General features: G+C 40.8%; 2 protein-coding genes across 7 annotated transcripts in view; one reads left to right on the top strand and one right to left on the bottom strand.

Moving 5' to 3' along the window:
* LOC109414182 (CD63 antigen) overlaps positions 1-3151 on the top strand; it is a 242323-nt gene extending 239172 nt beyond the window's left edge. For all 6 annotated transcript variants that reach the window (XM_062850263.1, XM_062850260.1, XM_062850259.1 and 3 more), the window contains exon 7: positions 408-3151. In XM_062850263.1, coding sequence (XP_062706247.1) covers positions 408-473 — 66 coding nt within the window. In that variant the 3' untranslated portion in view covers positions 474-3151. The remainder of the gene's footprint in view (positions 1-407) is intronic.
* Positions 3152-17992: 14841 nt separating this feature from the next.
* Positions 17993-18580, bottom strand: LOC109420692 (cytochrome c oxidase subunit 6A2, mitochondrial). The gene is made up of 2 exons (XM_019695131.3): positions 18408-18580; positions 17993-18331 (listed from the first exon to the last, which is right to left on the bottom strand). The coding sequence occupies exons 1-2, from the start codon at positions 18502-18504 to the stop codon at positions 18096-18098; spliced, it is 333 nt and encodes a 110-aa protein (XP_019550676.2). The 5' UTR covers positions 18505-18580; the 3' UTR covers positions 17993-18095.
* Between the last annotated feature and the right edge of the window lie 1405 nt (positions 18581-19985).

The raw sequence follows: 19985 nt of genomic DNA, 5'->3' as shown, positions 1-19985 counted from the left end.
GAACAAAGGTTGTACGTGAAAATAATTCAAATGTTATTCAACATTATGCTGAATAAATTCGTCATAATGGTGCCTGTTAAATGAGTGATTGTTAGTTGGGGGGGGATGTCTGAGGTTGCCGAAAATGAGTCTTCGTTGTTTATGGACAGCGTCTTATTACTTACCCAACGTTTTGGCACGTTGGTATCTTCTTCAGGGGAATTTAGTGGTTTTTGTCTGGTAGTAGATGAAATTTTCATATTTTGCAATGACATATACTGTTCTACATGATTCCAAATTAATGTTCTATTAAATTTTTGTACATTGTACTTAATTGTAGTAATTTTTCAATTACTTATTCACATAGTTCAATTTACCTTAAAGCTATGTTAATGAAACATCTATTTTCTCTACTTCTCCTGTTACAGCTTGTGGCCGTCCTGCTCGCTTGCTGCCTGTACGGATCATTCCGACGACAATACGAAACCGTCTAAGCTGTTACATCGTGCAAAGTGTGAGCGAGGAGAGAACGACCATCATGATTCAATGCCTACATGCGAAAAGAGCAGAAACCGATAATTCGTGGGATATACCGACATCGATTATTTACCGTGTACAACAAATCGACCCGAAATGAAGATCCCCTCGTTAAGAACACTAGGGGGAAATGTACCGGCATAGAGAAGCTTATTTAGAAAGCATACGCAGCGGCAAAGGAAACGAAGAAAAAAGATAAACGACTAATAATCCACTATTGGAAAGTGATAAGCATTCGAGCATTTACTTCAACTAGGGGAAAGCCATTATTGCTGCCTCACAATCGAACCACACATAAAAGCCATTCCGGGTAGACTGTACGCAACCGAATGGGTCGAGAAAAATCAAGAAATCATCCAACATTCACATTCCTGCTCGTTCTTTCGATGTAATTGATAGTGTTAAGTCCAGAGAGAAAAGAACCCCACAAGCCGTAATCTCTCACTCCCCAGATTCCCACCCCCACACTACAGAAGGGATCACATGGGCTTTTGAGTGACTAAGGTTATCAGAGACCAAACTCACATTCAAGTTTATTATCCAGCATTGATGGAGCAAGGCAATAGAAGCGTAGGGAAGTATATATACGATGTGAGCACTTTTATCGGCACATTTGAGGAAGTGATAGGAAGTTAGAAGTATATCAGAGAGAAAGAGCTAGTGAGTCACTCATTCACACAATAATATTAGTAGTTTGTAGGACGAAGATGCGTCAAGCCGAGAAACGATATATCGTTGATACAATTCAAAAGTGAATTAGATAAACACAAATCAAAAAACTGTAAGAGGAGTTTTTCTCATGAAAAAGTAAAATCTTTTAAGATTACAATCAATTGATACATCGTAAAAGGATACCGAGGAAGTTTGAATACAGAAAACGTAGTAAAAGAAAACTTTGCATTTTTGGACACCCTAGCATATTGAAAATCACTTTTAGATGCCCTGTCTATCATCAAATCTAATGCACTTCTGTAGAAGTTACATCAAAATGCGTTTTCAAGCTAAATCCACCAGTTCACTTCGTTTCAAAAATATGTGCCGATTTTTACTTGAGGAATCTCAACGAATGTTTTAGTTCAAAACAAATACTTTAGGATTAAGAAGATCGATATTTTTAACGTTCAAAAACTTTAAATTTAATCCATCCATATTTGCGTGAATAAAAATATTCATCTAGCGATTAGAAGCAACCGTTGATTTTGTTTATTTTATACAGCACGTTTTCTTCCAATCCTCTTGTTTTGCAATTAAAATACCATACACTCTTGGTCGAAAGTTTAAAGTTTCGGAAACCCGAACACGAGATTTTGATTAGGAAGGGTATTCCCTCTCCTTTCTTGTAGATTAGGCTAGTGGACAATTCTTCATCCTCCCATATCTTTGAAAGAATCTGATAAATTGATTGATGCAGCTGCTCGCTTTCGCGATTGAGAAGATCGACCTTATGAAAAACTTATTGTTTTTCAGCTTCAGGACCTTCTAAACCTCATCCAGATTGGGTTGGATGAGGTCCGGTTTCTGATTACACCTTTATTGTTAATGGTCAACAAATCTTCGAATTGCTCCTTCCTCCTGGGAGCCACCATTGTTTTGTGGGTCAAAAAATTTAAACAAATTGTTGACTAAATTTTCGAAATATGCCTTAAGTTTTGAATAGCCAACATTTTTAGAATTGTGCTACCTTAGTTATCATTCATTGATTTCAGGTAAACTCAAATTTCCAAAATCAAACGTAAATATTTTCGCCCGCTGAGCCCAAACTAGTGATCCAGAGTGTATGTGCAATAATACTTTTTGCTGCACCGGCTTGAGCCCTGTGTGCCACTATAATTGATACAAACACCCATAATACCTACAAATAGACAGACTGTGAAACCACAATAACCACCAAACAAGTTGAACCATAGCGGCACGCCACGTGCACGGAGATTTACACAGGATGTTTGCTTCAGCCATACTAAACTCCCACCCATCCACCCACCAAAAATGAAAGATGCTCAAGCTTAACCGATTATACAAGACAAGAACGTAGGTGCGGTTAGAGAACCGTTGTAGATTATTTCACTCTCAGAGCCATGTAAGAAATAGTTGTGTCAAAAATCAAACCCAGCCAAAAACTTTAAAATACAGGACACTCCCTTTACAAAATTTGTCGTCTTATAGATATTTTGATCAGACCCGGAGAGTTCCATTCAAGTGAACATTGTTGTAACTAGAACCACAAAAAATTAAACTCCGAATACATGGAGTAGAGCAAACTCGTATTGTATCGATACAAATGTGAACCATTAAGTACGCGCTAGTAGGATAAACACGAAACCCCGATTTACGCTACCACCAGCCTACATGCATAGGTATATTTTTTGTTCTCACGGATAGACACCTCAATCCAGACATCAAGGAATTAACCAGGAAAGAGTTGAACAATAATGTCACCGCATATCCATAATCCATAGATTGTATGTCTCTTAGGAAACCTTACAAAAACAAAATCCATAGGAAAAAAGGGGGAGAAGTTTACTGCACGCAGCATCCTGTCAGAACTAAAAAGCCATCAATCGCATGGAAGTCGTGTTGATATTTTTATAAATGTATTTTATCGTTTAAGTCTGAAATAAAGATTTGCTTAAGTCAATGTCTCCTGGTGTTTCAAATTCATTTTCATTCCACTCCGTTTTGCAGCTCCGCTACGTCCGTATAAGTGTTGCCTCCGTCTCTATCCGCAACCATATACATAATTTATTTTTCGTTCTATACCGCAGTTCTTCTTCACAATAAGGTTGACGCAATTCTCCGACAGTAGCATGCCGGATTCCGTATTGGACGATCCCGTCTGGACTGTATTGTCACGTTCCGTATAATCTTGGAGCAAATCAATGAATTCCAAGTGTCTCTATACAACAAAAAAATCATTACGAAAACTTATAGGGAGCCCTGAAATGCAAACCCCTGAGAAAATTATCGGCCATATTGAAGCACCTTACGAGGCATTTTCATACGGAGCACTGCACAACGATGTCTTGTCCGATCACATCCTGAACGTCCAGGACCACACGAAAAAGCGTAACACAGGGGAGAGGGGGTCTAAAATTCCCAAAAAAAAAAGATGGACATCATATTTGGACAATCCCATAGGTGTTTAACGAGTACTCGGAAACGCAATTGCGCAAAAACTGGACAGTTACATATCAAATGATACGAAGTTTCATAATCGAATTCACAGCTATCAGCAAATGAATCAGTTTGTTGAATATTCGTCGTGTGATATGTAGCTGAGTCGGCACTGGTCAGTCAATAATGCTTTGACAAACATGCTGCAATTCTGCTTTGACAGATTTGTAAGAACTTCGCCACTCTTGAAGATGGCTCAGTACAATACAATTTTGTTTCACCGTAATTCTGCAAAGTATTATAAGGGGTAATTTCAATTTTCGACGTATTACCTGCTCTATTAGAATGCAAAATGTAGTCATAATCTAGCACGTATGAAAAAAAAAAGATAATATCGCTTACGGTACTTTGCAGAATTACGGTAGTACGATCCTTCTGTGAAAATTTTCTATTTTCTAAAAATGCTTGCTAGGCTTCAGGAACACAAAAGTGAATCTCTTTTAAGAATTCTTTCAATACTTCGTCCGCGAATTTCTTCAAAAAAATTTGTAAGCCTTACAGCATACAGAAATTAATTCAAAAATTGCAACACAAAAGACTTAATGAAATTCTAAAATAATTCCTTCAAAGAATCATTCCGATATTCTTTCAAGGATTCCTTTAGCGATATGAACAAGGATTCTTCCAAATTGCCTTCAGGAAACATTAGGTAAATCCTCCAATGACTTCATCAAGTATTTCTTGAAGATTTCTACGAGAATACCTTCGGGATATCTCTTACAATTTATCTAGCAGTTACTTCAAGGACCTCTACAAAAAATCCTCTAAGATTTCCTTCAGAACTTGTTGCAGGGATTGCTTTAAGAATTTCTTGAAAAAAAAATCTTCAGGAATCCTTAAGCAATTCATTCAAGGATTTAGTCTGGGATTTTCTTCGAAAATTCTTCCAGGAATACCTCTACGAATTTCTACATCCTGTAACCGTTCGGCGAATCTGCTCGAGGTTATTGATCTAAACCGATGGATTAAGCGCCACTCTCGGGGTACGAGAGACCACCGGCCAATTTTAATTTCGCTCGACTAATACTAAGTCTTCCAACCTCAGGAGTTCTCGAACGGTCGCTGGCTCAATATCAATTAAAAACGCAATCTTCAATCTAAAAAAAAATCTAAAGTAATCTTTGAAGAATCTTCTAGATATATTCTAAAATGTACTTATTCAAGGAAAAATCGTTGAGTGGATTCTGGAGGCATCTTTGATGATATTCCTGAAGAATTACTATAAAAACAAGAACTTTATGTAATTTAGCATAGCATATGGACAAGATCCAAGAGCGTTTTAGTACCTTACAATTCCGCCCTGTTATGCTTATCCTTTGACAATTTCGACTATCACTTGTAATTTACCTCAAGTATCAGTTATCCACTGGATACTCATAACAGGGCGGAACTAAAAGGTACATAACTGATAACCGCAATGGTGCACGTTCGGTGTAGTACTAGATTTGTAGTAATGAGCTGAAGTTTTGTATGGTGAGAAGTTCAATTCTCCGTTTCTGCAATGAAATGGTGCAAAAAACGTAGGTATTATGATTCCTTACCTAATTTGATGCTGTTTGAGAAAAACTTTGGATAACTATTTTGTTTATGTTGCAAAAAATGGAGAAAACAACACTGCTGCCCAAAGTTTTGCTCAACCAGCATCAAATTATGCAAGGAATCATAATACCCACGCTTTTTGCACCATTTCATTGCAGAAACGAAGAATTGACCTTCTCACCATACTAAAATTTAGCTCATTACTACAAATCTGGTACTTTACCGATCTGTCCTATTAATAGGAATTACGAAAAGGATTCTTGAAAAAAAAAAAAATGAAGGCAAAGGGGGTTTCGGAAGAATTTATTATGAAATGGTTGGATTATTTCTCAAAGGAGCGGAGACTCCAAAAAATTGCCCTCAAATTATTTTGGGCAAATAAAAAAGAAAAAAACCTATAAGAGAATTCCTATAGATTTCCTTGGAGAAATTTCTGATCCCGTGAAGAAAATTGTACAGGCGTCCTTTGAGGATGAATGTGTCCGTCCTTGTAGGATTATCGGAAGGAAAACCGTTGAGAAATCCCTGAAGAAAACTTTAGAGAAACTCTTGAATACCTGAAAAAAAGGTTAATTCCTTACTGAACTAATTCTTGAATGAATTGTGAAAGAAGACTTGAAAAAAATCTTCTAAGGAATCTATGAACGATTTCTTACGGCAATCCCTGCAGGTATATCTAAAGAAGTTCCTAAGAAATCTTTAAAATGACTTTCATAAAAATCATTTGAAGGATTGCAAAAAGAACATTTGAAGAAATTACTAAAAATCAACCTTGAATGAATGAATGTGCGGTAGTTCTAAAGGAATCGTTTTTGGAAAACTTTGGGAAATTTTTGAAAAAATTCTTGGGAACATTATTGATGGAATTCCTTTAGAAACGCTTGGATGAGTTCCCGAAGCAATCGCTGGAGAACTTTTGAAGGAATTCGTTATGAAGTAACTCCTAGATGATCCGTAAAAGATATCTAGAGAAGAATTCTTGAAAAAGTTTCTCATAGAATACTTGAAAAAAAAAAATACTCGATTAAATCGTTAGTAAAACTTCTTAGAAGTTTCGTGAAGAAAATCTGGAAGAACCATTGGTGTTATCACTAAAGAAATCTTTAAAAGTATCAATAGCAAAATCCTGATGGTAACCTTGGGAGAATTTTGGAACGACTATTTAAAGGAATTCTAATACAACTTCTTGGAGGTATTTCTGTGAGAATTCTTGAAAGAAATCTCACACTTTTTATTTGAATTTCGGAAGTAATCATTGGAGGAATTTCTAAATCCTTGCAATGATTATTGGAAGAATTTCTAAGGCATTTTTAGCAAAAAGGGTTATCTTGAGGAATTCACATTGAATTTTTTTGAGGAATTTATGTGAGTATCTTTGGAAAAATTCTTGCTGGACAAAATTCTTGCATGAGAGAATTATTATGTAGTTTTTCTTATTTAATGGAGAAATTGCTGGGGAAATCAAGTTTGAAATTTTCAATGAAATAATTGGAGAATTACTTGATGAAATCTTCTTAAGAAATTCTAAAAGAATAGTTGAATAAATTCCGAAAGAATCTTTTGAGAAATCGCAAGAGGATTTGCGAACTACTAAAGAAATTTTTGGAAAAAAATCCTGAAAGATTGTTTTGTCTTTATTAAAGAGACTTTCAGCCCTTGGCTGCTCCTGAAAGAATTTTGGGAAGAATTTTCAAAGGGCTTCTTCTGTTATAATTAACGCACCCCCGGGCCGTGGCCAATCTGAGTTGTTTCGCTGGGCGATACGTCTACCAGTAGACTTGTATCTGCCCTATGCTAAACCGATTAGCATAGCAAGTCCTTTTCACTGATGAGTAGGCTCGAATGTCCCGCCCCTCCCTATAACCCATAGGGGGAAATAAGGAGTTTCCAGTTTCAAGTATTGCATTGATTATGACCCCAACTCTTTCTATTCCATAGGAAAAAACACTAGACTTGGATTATCAGACTACTATTAATAATGAACATAATTAAGATACAAGTATACATATACAATTGTAAAAGCAGTGTTAGATACTTTAAAGTGAATTGAAAAATGTGAATAAGATAAATTGTAAACTATTCCGCGGCGACACGAATGCTTCAAATGTGTCATAAATAAAGGCGCAAACAAACAAATAATTGATATTGAAGTATGCATATTGCAGTATCTATTAGCAAAGTAGTAGAAAGAGTTGGGTGCCTGATTATAAAATTGTTGTACTTAACTTGTGTGTTTCGGACAAGTCCCATTTGTGTTGGCCATTGGGACACTTCTTGCTTCAAAACGGTCGTTTCTGGAATGGAAAGAGAATAATTGGCCGCACAACTCCGCAAATGGGCGGCCCGCACATATTAGTATAATGTTGCAATGATTGAAAATAATAGAGTATAATTGTTAATCTATATGAATACTGCTACTAGTTCAGGTTTCTCACCCTCCACGATTGTCTAGATACTGTTATAGCGTGTTTGTTGTAAATTTGTTAATAAGGGAAGCCTCCAGTAATTCAAAATTCAATGTAGCGAAGATCTTGAGTGGATAGCATTCATTGAATGATAATCATGATAGTGATTATTTTAATATGGCTTAACAAAAATTACTATTCAATTATTTTAAATCGGATTCGTCAATAAAATTATTGTTCATAAAATAATTAACCATGCGAATAATAACATGGTGGAGCCTCGTAGCCGTGCGGTTAAGGTCACCAAGCTTCTAATCGCACCATGCTACGGGGTGAGGGTTCGATTCCCGCTCCGGGCGATGAAACTTTTCGTGAGAATAGTTTCTACTCCGTATCCACTGGTGCATGCTCCGTGTGTCCCTTGTCTAGTGTTTAGTTTCATTCAGTCTGTACAGCCTCTGGCTGAAGACGGTGTCCGCGTCTTTTTAAGAGCTCTCGTGTTTCAATCAATACTGTCATGCTATCTACCAAATCTTACAAAGAGGATTGAGGAAGTTATGTAGATATTGGTTATATGAACTACTACTATTTACTATACATCTTCAAATGGATAGTGTAACTACAGAAGAGTTAGCGGTATTTGTATTATTGAAGTGATATACCCAATGGGTGCCCCAGAAATAAAAATCCATTAATTTGATTCAACTAGGAGTTCGTTCATAAATCACATTAACTTCATGCAATTTTGGTTCTGCATGGACAAAATTTTATGAGGGTTCGGTCTATATGTTTTATGAACGGACTCTAATATATGGATTTGCAGCATAGCTGAGCCTTTCCGTCATAAGACTGACGAAGACCAATAGTTTGTTTGTAATGAAATTGTCCGCGTGGATTTGTAGTACTGAATCAATTGCTCGACATGACCCTATGTCTCACATACGATTATGCTAATGACTCATTAAAAGATTAAAATCTGATATTCATCTCATGTTTGTCTTCAAAACCTTGTCATATTTAGAAAATGTATGCTTTTAAGGTTTAGCTCTTAAGCTATCTTAATAATTTTACTATTTACTGACTAGATAGTCAAAGTTAGAATTCACAGAGAATGAGATCATTTATACTGCCATGAATCGCTTAATTGTCCCATTTGCATAGGAAATCCAGCAAAGATGGGACTGATATGCGATTCACGGCAGCATAGTACTACACTGCGTTTTCATAGAACGGCATTTTGTTCTACTAATAACAAACAGATGCTACTGATCTCCCTTAGCATAGATCCGCAGCCTAATGCACGCGCCCTGTCGGATTTCATAAGCCTCGGAGATTATTACCACCTTCAATGGTTTTCCCATATACTATCCCACATTATTGTCCCATCAAGGGTCTGACTGGGCTCATAACCCCCCTCAGTGGTAATATTCTCACCAGCTTGGAATTATATTTTCCCGGTACATAAGTGATTTCGACAACATACCGTTACACTATGCCGTAGTATAATTGGAATCACTATATCAGAGGAGTGAATTATCTGATTTTAAAATTTACCATTGAATCTACATTCAGTTCAACCAACCAGAGATGGCACGCTCCTCAGAGCACTAAGTGAGAAGATAAAAACATACACATTACACACAGCCTGCATGATGAGAAAGAGTGCGTGTAAAGAATAATTCTTATAATTATTATCTTCTGTGTGGTCCTACTGTACGCGCTCGGCATCGTTGTCGCATCGCGCAGGACGATGAGCGCAGGAAAGCAAGAGAAAGTACAGTCCAACACACAGCTCACATCGCAGCGCTGCGCTACTCTGTACTGCCGAGAACCTACAAGTTGCAGCTCAGACAGCGCAGCTGTGTAGCACATTCCTAGAAATGAGCGAAGCTCACGCAGAAGAAGTTTGAGCTCTGCGACGGCTCGCGCAGCTCGTGTGGCAACTTACACATTTCGCACACTCACGCAAAGTTTTACGGCTGAGCGATGTGTGTTTGTTGCCGGTCCACATTCGTAGCAAAAGAGAGCGGCGCACATTTTATTGAAGATGTGGACGCAGAGCTGTTTATCAGTGTATCTATGCCATCTCTGCAACCAACTAACACTGCAAAGCACAATGGTCATATGCCGAAAATCAATGCTTCCTGGAAGATATAAACCAAGCCCAGGGAAGAATTTTCAAAAGGCTTCTTTGAAGGAATTTCTTATTTTGAATAAAATTTTGGTAGAATTCCTAATCCTTGGAGAAATATTAAAAGGAATCCTCGGTAGAATTCTTGGAGAAATAATTACATAGATTAAATAAGAAATCCATGGATAAAGGTTGGGCTGCAAAACGGTGAGTCGATAAGGAGAGCGTCCAATATAGCTCTGGTCCTCACAAGTTCCTACCTCATGCTTCCACGGGTCAAGCGATGACAAAGACCGCCAGCTAAGAGTTGTGTGCTTAGCTGGTAGTGCAGCCTGGGCACTGTTGTCCTTCTGACTTCAGCTAGATTGAGGAGGTACGATTCGAGCGTTTGTTCACCAAGGAGGTGCGGCTCAAACAGCGTCTGTTCTGGCATCCAGCGGCTGAGTAAGAAACGCTGCACCACGCCCAGCTAGATCCAAGGTGGTAGCCCCATCAGCGTGGTCGTCCCAGTGTTGGTTGGGACGTTAAACAGAACTGGCACGATGGCCCTCCGGCGAGACAGGAGTGTTGGCGTAGGCCCAATAAGCCACCCGTAAAAATCCCCATTGCGAATAACATAGGAGAAAATACGACTCGATACAATCGGCAAAGACCCACGCGACGAAATAAGGACTACGATTGGAAACTTGGAACATGGAATTGCAAGTCACTAGGTTTCGCAGGATGTGACAGGATAATCTACGACGAACTACATCCCCGCAACTTCGACATCGTGGCGTTGCAGGAACTTTGTTGGACTGGACAGAAAGTGTGGAAAAGCGGGCATCGAGCGGCTACCTTCTACCAAAGCTGTGGCACCACCAATAGGGCACTTGCTGGCTTTGTTTAGTGTGCCCAACAGACCCTTTGATTTTGCTGGTAACGCTTTGTTATGAGAATCGCGTTACGAAACGTTTCCCAGCAAAATCAAATGGGTCTGTTGGGCACACTAAACAAAGCCAGCAAGTGCCCTATGAACTGGGAACAGGTTTTATAGTGTTGGGCAAGATGCGACAACGTGTGATCGGGTGGCAGCCGATCAACGCAAGGATGTGCATGTTGAGAGTTAAGGGCCGTTTCTTCAACTACAGCATCATCAACGTCCACTGCCCACACGAAGGGAGACCTGATGACGAGAAAGAAGCGTTCTACGCGCAGTTAGAGCAAACATACGATGGTTGCTCGCCGCGTGACGTGAAAATCGTTGTCGGCGACATGAACGCGCAGGTAGGAAGGGAGGAAATGTACAGACCGGTAATCGGGCGAAACAGCCTGCACGCCGTATCGAATGATAACGGCCAGCGATGCGTAAACTTTGCAGCCTCCCGTGGTATGGTAGTCCGAAGCACCTTCTTCCCCCGCAAAGATATCCACAAAGCCACCTGGAGATCACCCGACCACCAAACAGAAAACCAAATCGACCACGTTCTAATCGACGGTAAATTCTTCTCAGATATAACCAACGTCCGCACATACCGCAGTGCGAATATAGATTCGGATCACTACTTAGTAGCTGTATGCATGCGCTCAAAACTTTCGACAGTTATCACCACGCGTCGAAGTCGAACGCCGCGGCTCAACATCGAGCAACTTCGTAACGTAGAAGTGGCTCAAGACTACGCGCAGCAGTTAGCAGTGGCCCTACCAACGGAAGAGCAGCTTGGCGCAGCTACACTTGAAGATGGCTGGAGGGACATCCGATCTGCCATAGGTAGTACCTCGGCTACAGCACTAGGCTTCGCGACTCCGAATCACAGAAACGACTGGTACGACGGCGAATGTGAACAGTTGAAAAACGAGAAGAATGCAGCATGGGCGAGAATGCTGCAACACCGTACGAGAGCGAATGAGGCACGTTACAAACAGGCGCGGAACAGGCAGAACTCAGTCTTCCGGATGAAGAAGCGCCAGCAGGAAGAACGAGATCGCGAAGCGATGGAAGAGCTGTACCGCGCTAAGGACACACGAAAGTTCTACGAGAAGCTGAACCGCTCGCGCAGAGGCTTTGTGCCACAAGCCGACATGTGCCGAGATAATCACGGGAATATTCTCACGAGCGAGCGTGAGGTGGTCGAGAGGTGGCGGCAGCATTACGATGAGCACCTCAATGGCGACGTTGCAAGTACCGAAGGTGGCGTGGTAACAGATCTAGGAGTATGTGCACAGGACGAAAGACTTCCGGCCCCTGACCTCCAAGAGATTGAGGAGGAGGTTGGCCGGTTGAAAAACAACAAAGCCGCTGGAGCAGATCAACTACCAAGCGAGCTTCTAAAATACGGTGGAGAAGCACTGGTGAGAGCACTACACTGGGTCATTACCAAGATTTGGGAGGAGGAAGTATTACCGGAGGAATGGATGGAAGGTATCGTGTGTCCCATCCACAAAAAGGGCGACAAGTTGGATTGCGGGAACTACCGCGCGATCACACTACTGAGCGCTGCCTACAAGATACTCTCTCAAATTTTATGCCGCCGTCTATCACCGATTGCAAGAGAGTTCGTGGGGCAATATCAGGCTGGATTTATGGGTGAACGCGCTACAACGGACCAGATGTTCGCCATCCACCAGGTGTTGCAGAAATGCCGCGAATACAACGTGCCCACACATCACTTGTTCATCGATTTCAAATCGGCGTATGATACAATCGATCGAGAACAGCTATGGCAGATTATGCACGAATACGGATTCCCGGATAAACTGATACGGTTGATCAAGGCGACGATGGATCGAGTGATGTGCGTAGTTCGAGTATCAGGGACACTCTCGAGTCCCTTCGAATCTCGCAGAGGGTTACGGCAAGGTGATGGTCTTTCGTGCTTGCTGTTCAACATTGCTTTGGAGGGTGTAATTAGAAGAGCGGGGATAAACACGAGTGGGACGATTCTCACGAAGTCCGTTCAGCTGCTTGGTTTCGCCGATGATATTGATATTATTGCTCGTAAATTTGAGACGATGGCGGAAACGTACATCCGACTAAAGAGTGAAGCCAGGCGAATCGGATTAGTCATTAATGTGTCGAAGACAAAGTACATGATGGCAAAGGGCTCCAGGGAGGAATCACCGCGCCCGCCACCCCGAATTCATATCGACGGTAATGAAATCGAGGCGGTTGAAGAATTCGTGTACTTGGGCTCACTGGTGACCGACGACAACGACACCAGCAGAGAAATTCAGAGGCGCATTGTGGCAGGAAATCGTGCCTACTTTGGACTCCGCAGAACTCTACGATCGAATAAAGTTCGCCGTAACACGAAGTTAAGCATCTACAAAACGTTGATTAGACCGGTCGTCCTCTATGGGCACGAAACATGGACCCTACGTGCAGAGGACCAACGCGCCCTTGGAGTTTTCGAACGGAAGGTGTTGCGTACCATCTACGGCGGAGTGCAGATGGAAGACGGGACTTGGAGAAGGCGAATGAACCACGAGCTGCATCAGCTGCTGAGAGAACCAACCATCGTCCATACCGCGAAAATCGGGAGGCTACGGTGGGCGGGTCACGTCATCAGGATGTCGGATAGCAACCCGACTAAAATGGTTCTCGAGAGTCATCCGACCGGTACAAGAAGACGTGGTGCGCAGCGAGCTAGGTGGGTCGACCAAGTGGAGGACGATCTGCGGACCCTACGCAGAGTGCGGAACTGGAGGCAAACTGCCATGGACCGAGTGGAATGGAGGCGGCTACTATGTACAGCAGAGGCCACCCCGGCCTTAGCCTGATCGGTAAGGTAAGGTATGGATAAAGGATTGATGAAACTTTTGCAGGAGTTTCCTGAGAAATCCTTGGAAAAATTCCCAAAAGAATGCTTGATAAAATTCCTGAAGATTTCTCGATGGATATTCTCTATGAAATCTTAGCCTTGCATTAATCACTTGAAGAATGCGTCTAGTCATTCTTAAAGAATACCCGAAGAAAGTGACAAAACAGTTTTAGGAGGAATTCCTGGAGGAATCCTATGAGAAACTTCTGCAGAAATTGATTTGATTTTATTTTAAGATACCAGGAATTATCAAAGAATTTTTTTTACGATTTTGTGGGGGAATTTTTGAAGGAATCATTAATATTCTGAAGAAATTCTTGACTGAGATGCTTGATGGAAACATAGAAGGATTTTCCAAAAGATTTCTCGAAAAAAATTTGAAAAAGTCCTGAATTTTCAGAAGTTTCTAGAGGCGTGCTAGCAAAAAGTTCTGAAGGAATCTTTGGGGATTTCGAAAAAATCTCTGGAGGAATAGGACAGATCGGTGAAGTACTAGATTTGTAGTAATGAGCTGAATTTTAGTATGGTGAGAAGGTCAATTCTCCGTTTCTGCAGTGAAATGGTGCAAAAAGCGTGGGTATTATGATTCCTTGCCTAGTTTGATGCTGTTTGAGCAAAACTTTGGGCAGCAGTGTTGTTGTTTTCTCCATTTCTTGCAACATAAACAACATAGTTATCCAAAGTTTTGCTCAAACAACATCAAATTAGGCAAGGAATCATAATACCCACGCTTTTTGCACCATTTCATTGCAGAAACGGAGAATTGACCTTCTCACCATACTAAAATTCAGCTCATTACTACAAATCTAGTACAACACCGAACGTGCCCCATTGCAGAAGAATTTTTCGAAATAATTTCTATAGATTTTCTTAGAGGGACTTCTATAGGAATTCCTAGAGGAATTCTTGATTTGTCATCCAATGGATTCTTTAAAATTTTCTGGAGTTCTAGGACGAACATCTTAGTAAAACCTTGGAGAAACTCCTTGAAGAATTCTTGATCAAATTTTTCGGAGAAATCATTGCAGTTATTTCTGAAGAAATGTTTCTAGGAATTTTGAAGAAATTCTTGGAAAAAACATATTAGGAAATCTTTAAATGAACGCCAACATGAATGATAATTGCTTGTTCAAATGCCAAGATAAATCCTCGAAGAAACCTCTGAGAGAATTAATTTTGTGAGGAAATAATTGAAGAACCCTCTTGGAGAAATAATTGACTTTCTTGGGAAAATCATTTAAGGAATCTTTGGAAGATCTCCGGAACAAACCATAGAGTTTTCGTCGTCAATGGATTAGGACCAGAGACCCTCTCTACAAACAAATTCTCCAATCGCTCAACTCTAGAATCACAGAAGAATGCAACCAGATTCGTTTTCGAAAATTCAGAGAAACTCTTCAAACGCTGGAACATGGGAGCAACCAAATGTGGAAAATAACAAAAGCTCTGCGAAATACCTGTAAGTACAGCCCACCACTTCTTGATAATACCACACTAGTCGCCTCTCCTGCATTGAAGGCCAAAGTACTCGCCGATAGCAAATTCCATACTAATTCGATGGTAAGTGACCCAACTACCGTTGAAAATGTAACCCGCTCTTCGGAGTACATTGACCAGGCTGTCCCTGTGCCCGACACCTCATAATTCGCCCAAAAGACATCAAAAAACATATCCGCAACTTGAAGATTAAAAAAGCACCTGGAGAGGACCAAATTAGAAACGTTTTGCTTAAACATCTTCCCCGAAAAGGCGTGATAGTACTGGCTAGACTCTTTTCGGCATGCTTGAAAATGTGCTATTTCCCCTCTCGCTGGAAGCACGCCGTTGTGATTGCCATCCCCAAGCCTATAGGCATTTTAATTATAAAATTATAATAAAGATGCGACGCTCCCATCCAACTATCGGCCGATTAGTCTTCTTTCCTGTCTAAGTAAGCTACTGGAAAGGTTCATCCTATCTCGCATCGAAGCGCACCTGAGCACTGCCAGTATTATCCCGAATCAGAAATTCGGTTTCAAGAAGGGACATTCTACTTGTCATCAGTTGGTAAGACTAGTAAAACAAGTTCGTTCGAATTTCACTCAAGGCAAATCGTCTGGAATGATCCTCCTTGACGTGGAAAAGGCGTACGACTCTGTATGGCAGGAAGCCATTCTCCACAAAATGGTGCTGGGCAATTTTCCCATGTCTACAATGAAAATTGTACGGTCTTTTCTCAAGGAACGTTCGTTTCACGTAGCTGTGGATGGAGAAGTCTCGGACCGTAAACCGATCCCCTTCGGTGTGCCTCAAGGAGCAGTACTCAGCCCGATCCTGTACAACATATTCACAGCGGACTTGGTGATGATCGACAACGTCCAGTACTATCTGTTTGCTGATGACACCGGCTTTGTTGTATCCCATCGAGACCCAACAGTTGTCGTGTACAAATTGCAACAAGCTCAACAGGCCCTCGAATCGTACCAGCAGCAGTGGAAAATTAGGATTAACCCCAACAAAACCCAGGCCATCTTCCTCACCAGGAAGCGTAGTCCAAGAAACCTACCTCAACGTGAAATTAGAGCTAACGGACAGTCAATTCCCTGGTCCGAAGCTGTGCAATACCTTGGTGCTACGCTTGACCAAAAAATGAACTTTTCTCAACATATCTCGAACAGTCTGAAAAAGTGCGACAAACTCACAAAAACATTGTATCCCATGGTCAATCGTCGATCGGCGCTCGATATACGAACGAAGCTGCTCTTGTATAAAACAGTTTTCCGACCTACACTAACATACGGCTTCCAAGCGTGGCACACTTGCGCTCAAACCCATCGCATGAAAATTCAACGGAAACAGAATCGACTTCTTAAAATGATAATGAACCTGAAATTCTTGCACCCCACTGACGATCTACACCAACAAGCTGAAATCGAATTGATCGAAGATTGGTTTCATCGGCTTCTCCCTAAATTTATCCTCGGATGCAGAACCTCGGATAACCCTTTGCTTTTAGACATAGCAGAATAGAGCTGTGATATAGTTTAAGTTTTACCTCCAACTGTCCCCTCCTATCGCAATTACGAAGGTTTTTTTTTTCAAATTTTTCCTTTCTTCAAGAATACTTAAAAATAAGCGACTTTAGTTTCTAAAACCCAAAATGTAGCTCAAATCACTGCTGTCAGGACAATCCATCTCAGTGCGTAACTAAAGGCAACAATATGTTATAGGATAAGAATTGAAATAAACTAAATTGAATAGGAAGCAATCAGTGAAGTACTAGATTGAAAGTAGTGAGCTGGATTTTTGTATGGTGAGATGATCAGTTCTCCGTTTCTGCAACGAAATGGTGCAAACAGCTTGGGTTATATGATTTCTTGCCTAATTTGATGCTGTTTGAGCAAAAGTTTGGGTAACTATGTTGTTGTATTATTTATTTCTTGTAACTTCAACAACACAGTTACCGAAACTTTTGCTCAAACAGCATCAAATTAGGCAAGGAATCATATAACCCACGCTGTTTGCACCATTTCATTGCAGAAACGGAGAACTGATCATCTCACCATACAAAAATCCAGCTCACTACTTTCAATCTAGTACTTCACTGATTGCTTCCTATAGGAGGCAATCAGTGAAGTACTAGATTGAAAGTAGTGAGCTGGATTTTTGTATGGTGAGATGATCAATTCTCCATTTCTGCAGTGAAATGGCGCAAACAGCGTAGGTTATATGATTTATTGGCTAATTTGATGCTATTTGAGCAAAAGTTTGAATAACTGTGTTGTTGTATTATTTTTCCCTGTAACTTCAACAACACAGTTATTCAAACTTTTGCTCAAACAGCATCAAATTAGTCAATAAATCATATAACCCGCGCTGTTTGCACCATTTCATTGCAGAAATGGAGAATTGATCATCTCGCCATACAAAAATCCAGCTCACTACTTTCAATCTAGTACTTCACTGATTGCCTCCTATTGAATGAAACCATAGAGGAATGTTTGAATTTGTTTTTTTTTTTTTGCAATTCTATCTGATTTCTTCGAATGATCTTCTAGATAAGTACATACTGAGAGATAACAAATATTTCGAGAAATACTTGATGAAGTCCATGCAAGAATGTTTTGATGTATTCTGAAGTAGGTACTTTTGAAAATATCTTCGGAGACAACTCTCCCAGATTCCTGAACAAAGAAGTACTTAAGGAAATACTGAATGAATCTTTGCAATAACTACCTAAAAGAGTTTTGAAGGCAAATTATTGTTCAAATTTCAAAGCATTGTTTAATATTTTTCTGGAAAAGAGTAACAAAACATTTTGCAACCGGAAGAATTATGCGATGAATCAGTACCTAGATTTAGACGGATCAGAACACTGTTCTGATACCAGCTTATACGCAACCAATGGCCCTTCGGACTCTTCGGGCTGTCACCAGAAAAACATTCTGACCTAGGATTTGAACTTCTTTTATTGTAGGACGATAAGCTTTTCAATCATCTACACCAGCGTACTATTGTTCCAACACTGATCCATATTTTCCTCACCAACACTTCCTAATCTTCGTATCCAGACGGCAGTGGGTTGACATGGGGGTTATGAAACAGGCTGCGCTGGCCCTCTCCCCACGGGAAACGCTTGTTGCGGATACGCATATGCTCGTACGGGACGAATTCCGCCCGGGGATGGCCGTGCTCCTCCTGGTGCTTCAGGTAGGCATTCAGCATGCACAGACCCACGGCCGGAAGGGCAACGAAGAAGGACAGTTTCTTCCAGGTCTTGTAGCCACCACCTTGAAGAGGAAGAAAAAAAAAGTCACTCATGAGCATCTTCCGATAAAACCTCTCGGAACAACGCAAATCGCTTACCTCCGTGTCCGGCGACGGCAGATGGTCCAGCTACGGCAGCATTGCGGGCAGCCGATTGGGAAATGGTACGCAGCAAGATGTGATTTAGGAGCGACATTTTCTTCCGAGTGGAACCAAGAACACTTTTTTTCCGTCTGAACTCTGCTCTGCTCGTGTGTCGTTTCGTAATCGATGCGTGAGACGTGAAAATTTTCCAATGTTTCGGTGAGAAACCCGCCAGTGACAGTTGACAGCCGTCGGTTTGTCATTCTAAAAAGAGAGAGGGAGAGAGTATGATTGGTCTCATCGTGCGCTTCGGGAGTGAGGAGTGTTTCCGAAACATGAGTATCATTTTTGATTATCTGTGATGATTCTCACGGCTCATGGGTGTGAGTGGTGGTTACACGTCACTCTGAAACTATTTATTTAAGGTTAAAAGTTTACTCATTTGAAACCTTTGAAACCCAAAAAGGGGAACTTCTGAAGAAATCCTTCCACACGCTCGCGTCAGAATACCCATTTTTTCATTGCTATCTCTGTCGCTCTTCAAGAGGCTCCATTTAAAAATACCCATTTATGAGTTGGGCCGCCCAACTTGAAAATGGGTATTTTTAAATGGGGCCTCTTGAAGAGCGACAGAGATAGCAATGAAAAAATGGGTATTATGACGCGAGCGTGCAGGAATAGGACAGATCGGTGAAGTACTAGATTTGTAGTAATGAGCTGAATTTTAGTATGGTGAGAAGGTCGATTCTCCGTTTCTGCAATGAAATGGTGCAAAAAGCGTGGGTATTATGATTCCTTGCCTAATTTGATGCTGTTTGAGTAAAACTTTGGGCAACAGTGTTGTTGTTTTCTCCATTTCTTGCAACATAAACAACATAGTTATCCAAAGTTTTGCTCAAACAGCATCAAATTAGGCAAGAAATCATAATACCCACGCTTTTTGCACCATTTCTTTGCAGAAACGGAGAATGGGGCACGTTCGGTGTAGTACTAGATTTGTAGTAATGAGCTGAATTTTAGTATGGTGAGAAGGTCCATTCTCCGTTTCTGCAATGAAATGGTGCAAAAAGCGTGGGTATTATGATTCCTTGCCTAATTTGATGCTGTTTGAGCAAAACTTTGGATAACTATGTTGTTTATGTTGCAAGAAATGGAGTAAACAACAACACTGTTGCCCAAAGTTTTGCTCAAACAGCATTAAATTAGCCAAGGAATCATAATACTCACGCTTTTTCCACCATTTCATTGCAGAAACTGAGAATTGACCTTCTCACCATACTAAAATTCAGCTCATTACTACAAATCTAGTACTTCGCCGATCTGTCCTATTGACCGTCTCACCATACAAAAATTCAGCTCATTACTTCAATTCTAGTACTACACCGAACGTGCCCCATTCCGTGCGAGATTTCCCCTGCAGTTCCTTTAGGGATTCTTTCAAAGATCCTTCCAGAAATCCTACAAGAACCCTGACGAGAACGTAATGGGGCACGTTCGGTGTAGTACTAGATTTGTAGTAATGAGCTGAATTTTAGTATGGTGAGAAGGTCAATTCTCTGTTTCTGCAATGAAATGGTGTAAAAAGCGTGGGTA

Source organism: Aedes albopictus, chromosome 2 (assembly GCF_035046485.1).
Source record: "Aedes albopictus strain Foshan chromosome 2, AalbF5, whole genome shotgun sequence".
NCBI lineage: Eukaryota > Metazoa > Arthropoda > Insecta > Diptera > Culicidae > Aedes > Aedes albopictus.
The sequence above is the reverse complement of the archived record's forward strand: the minus strand, read 5'-3'. Positions and strand labels throughout refer to the sequence as shown.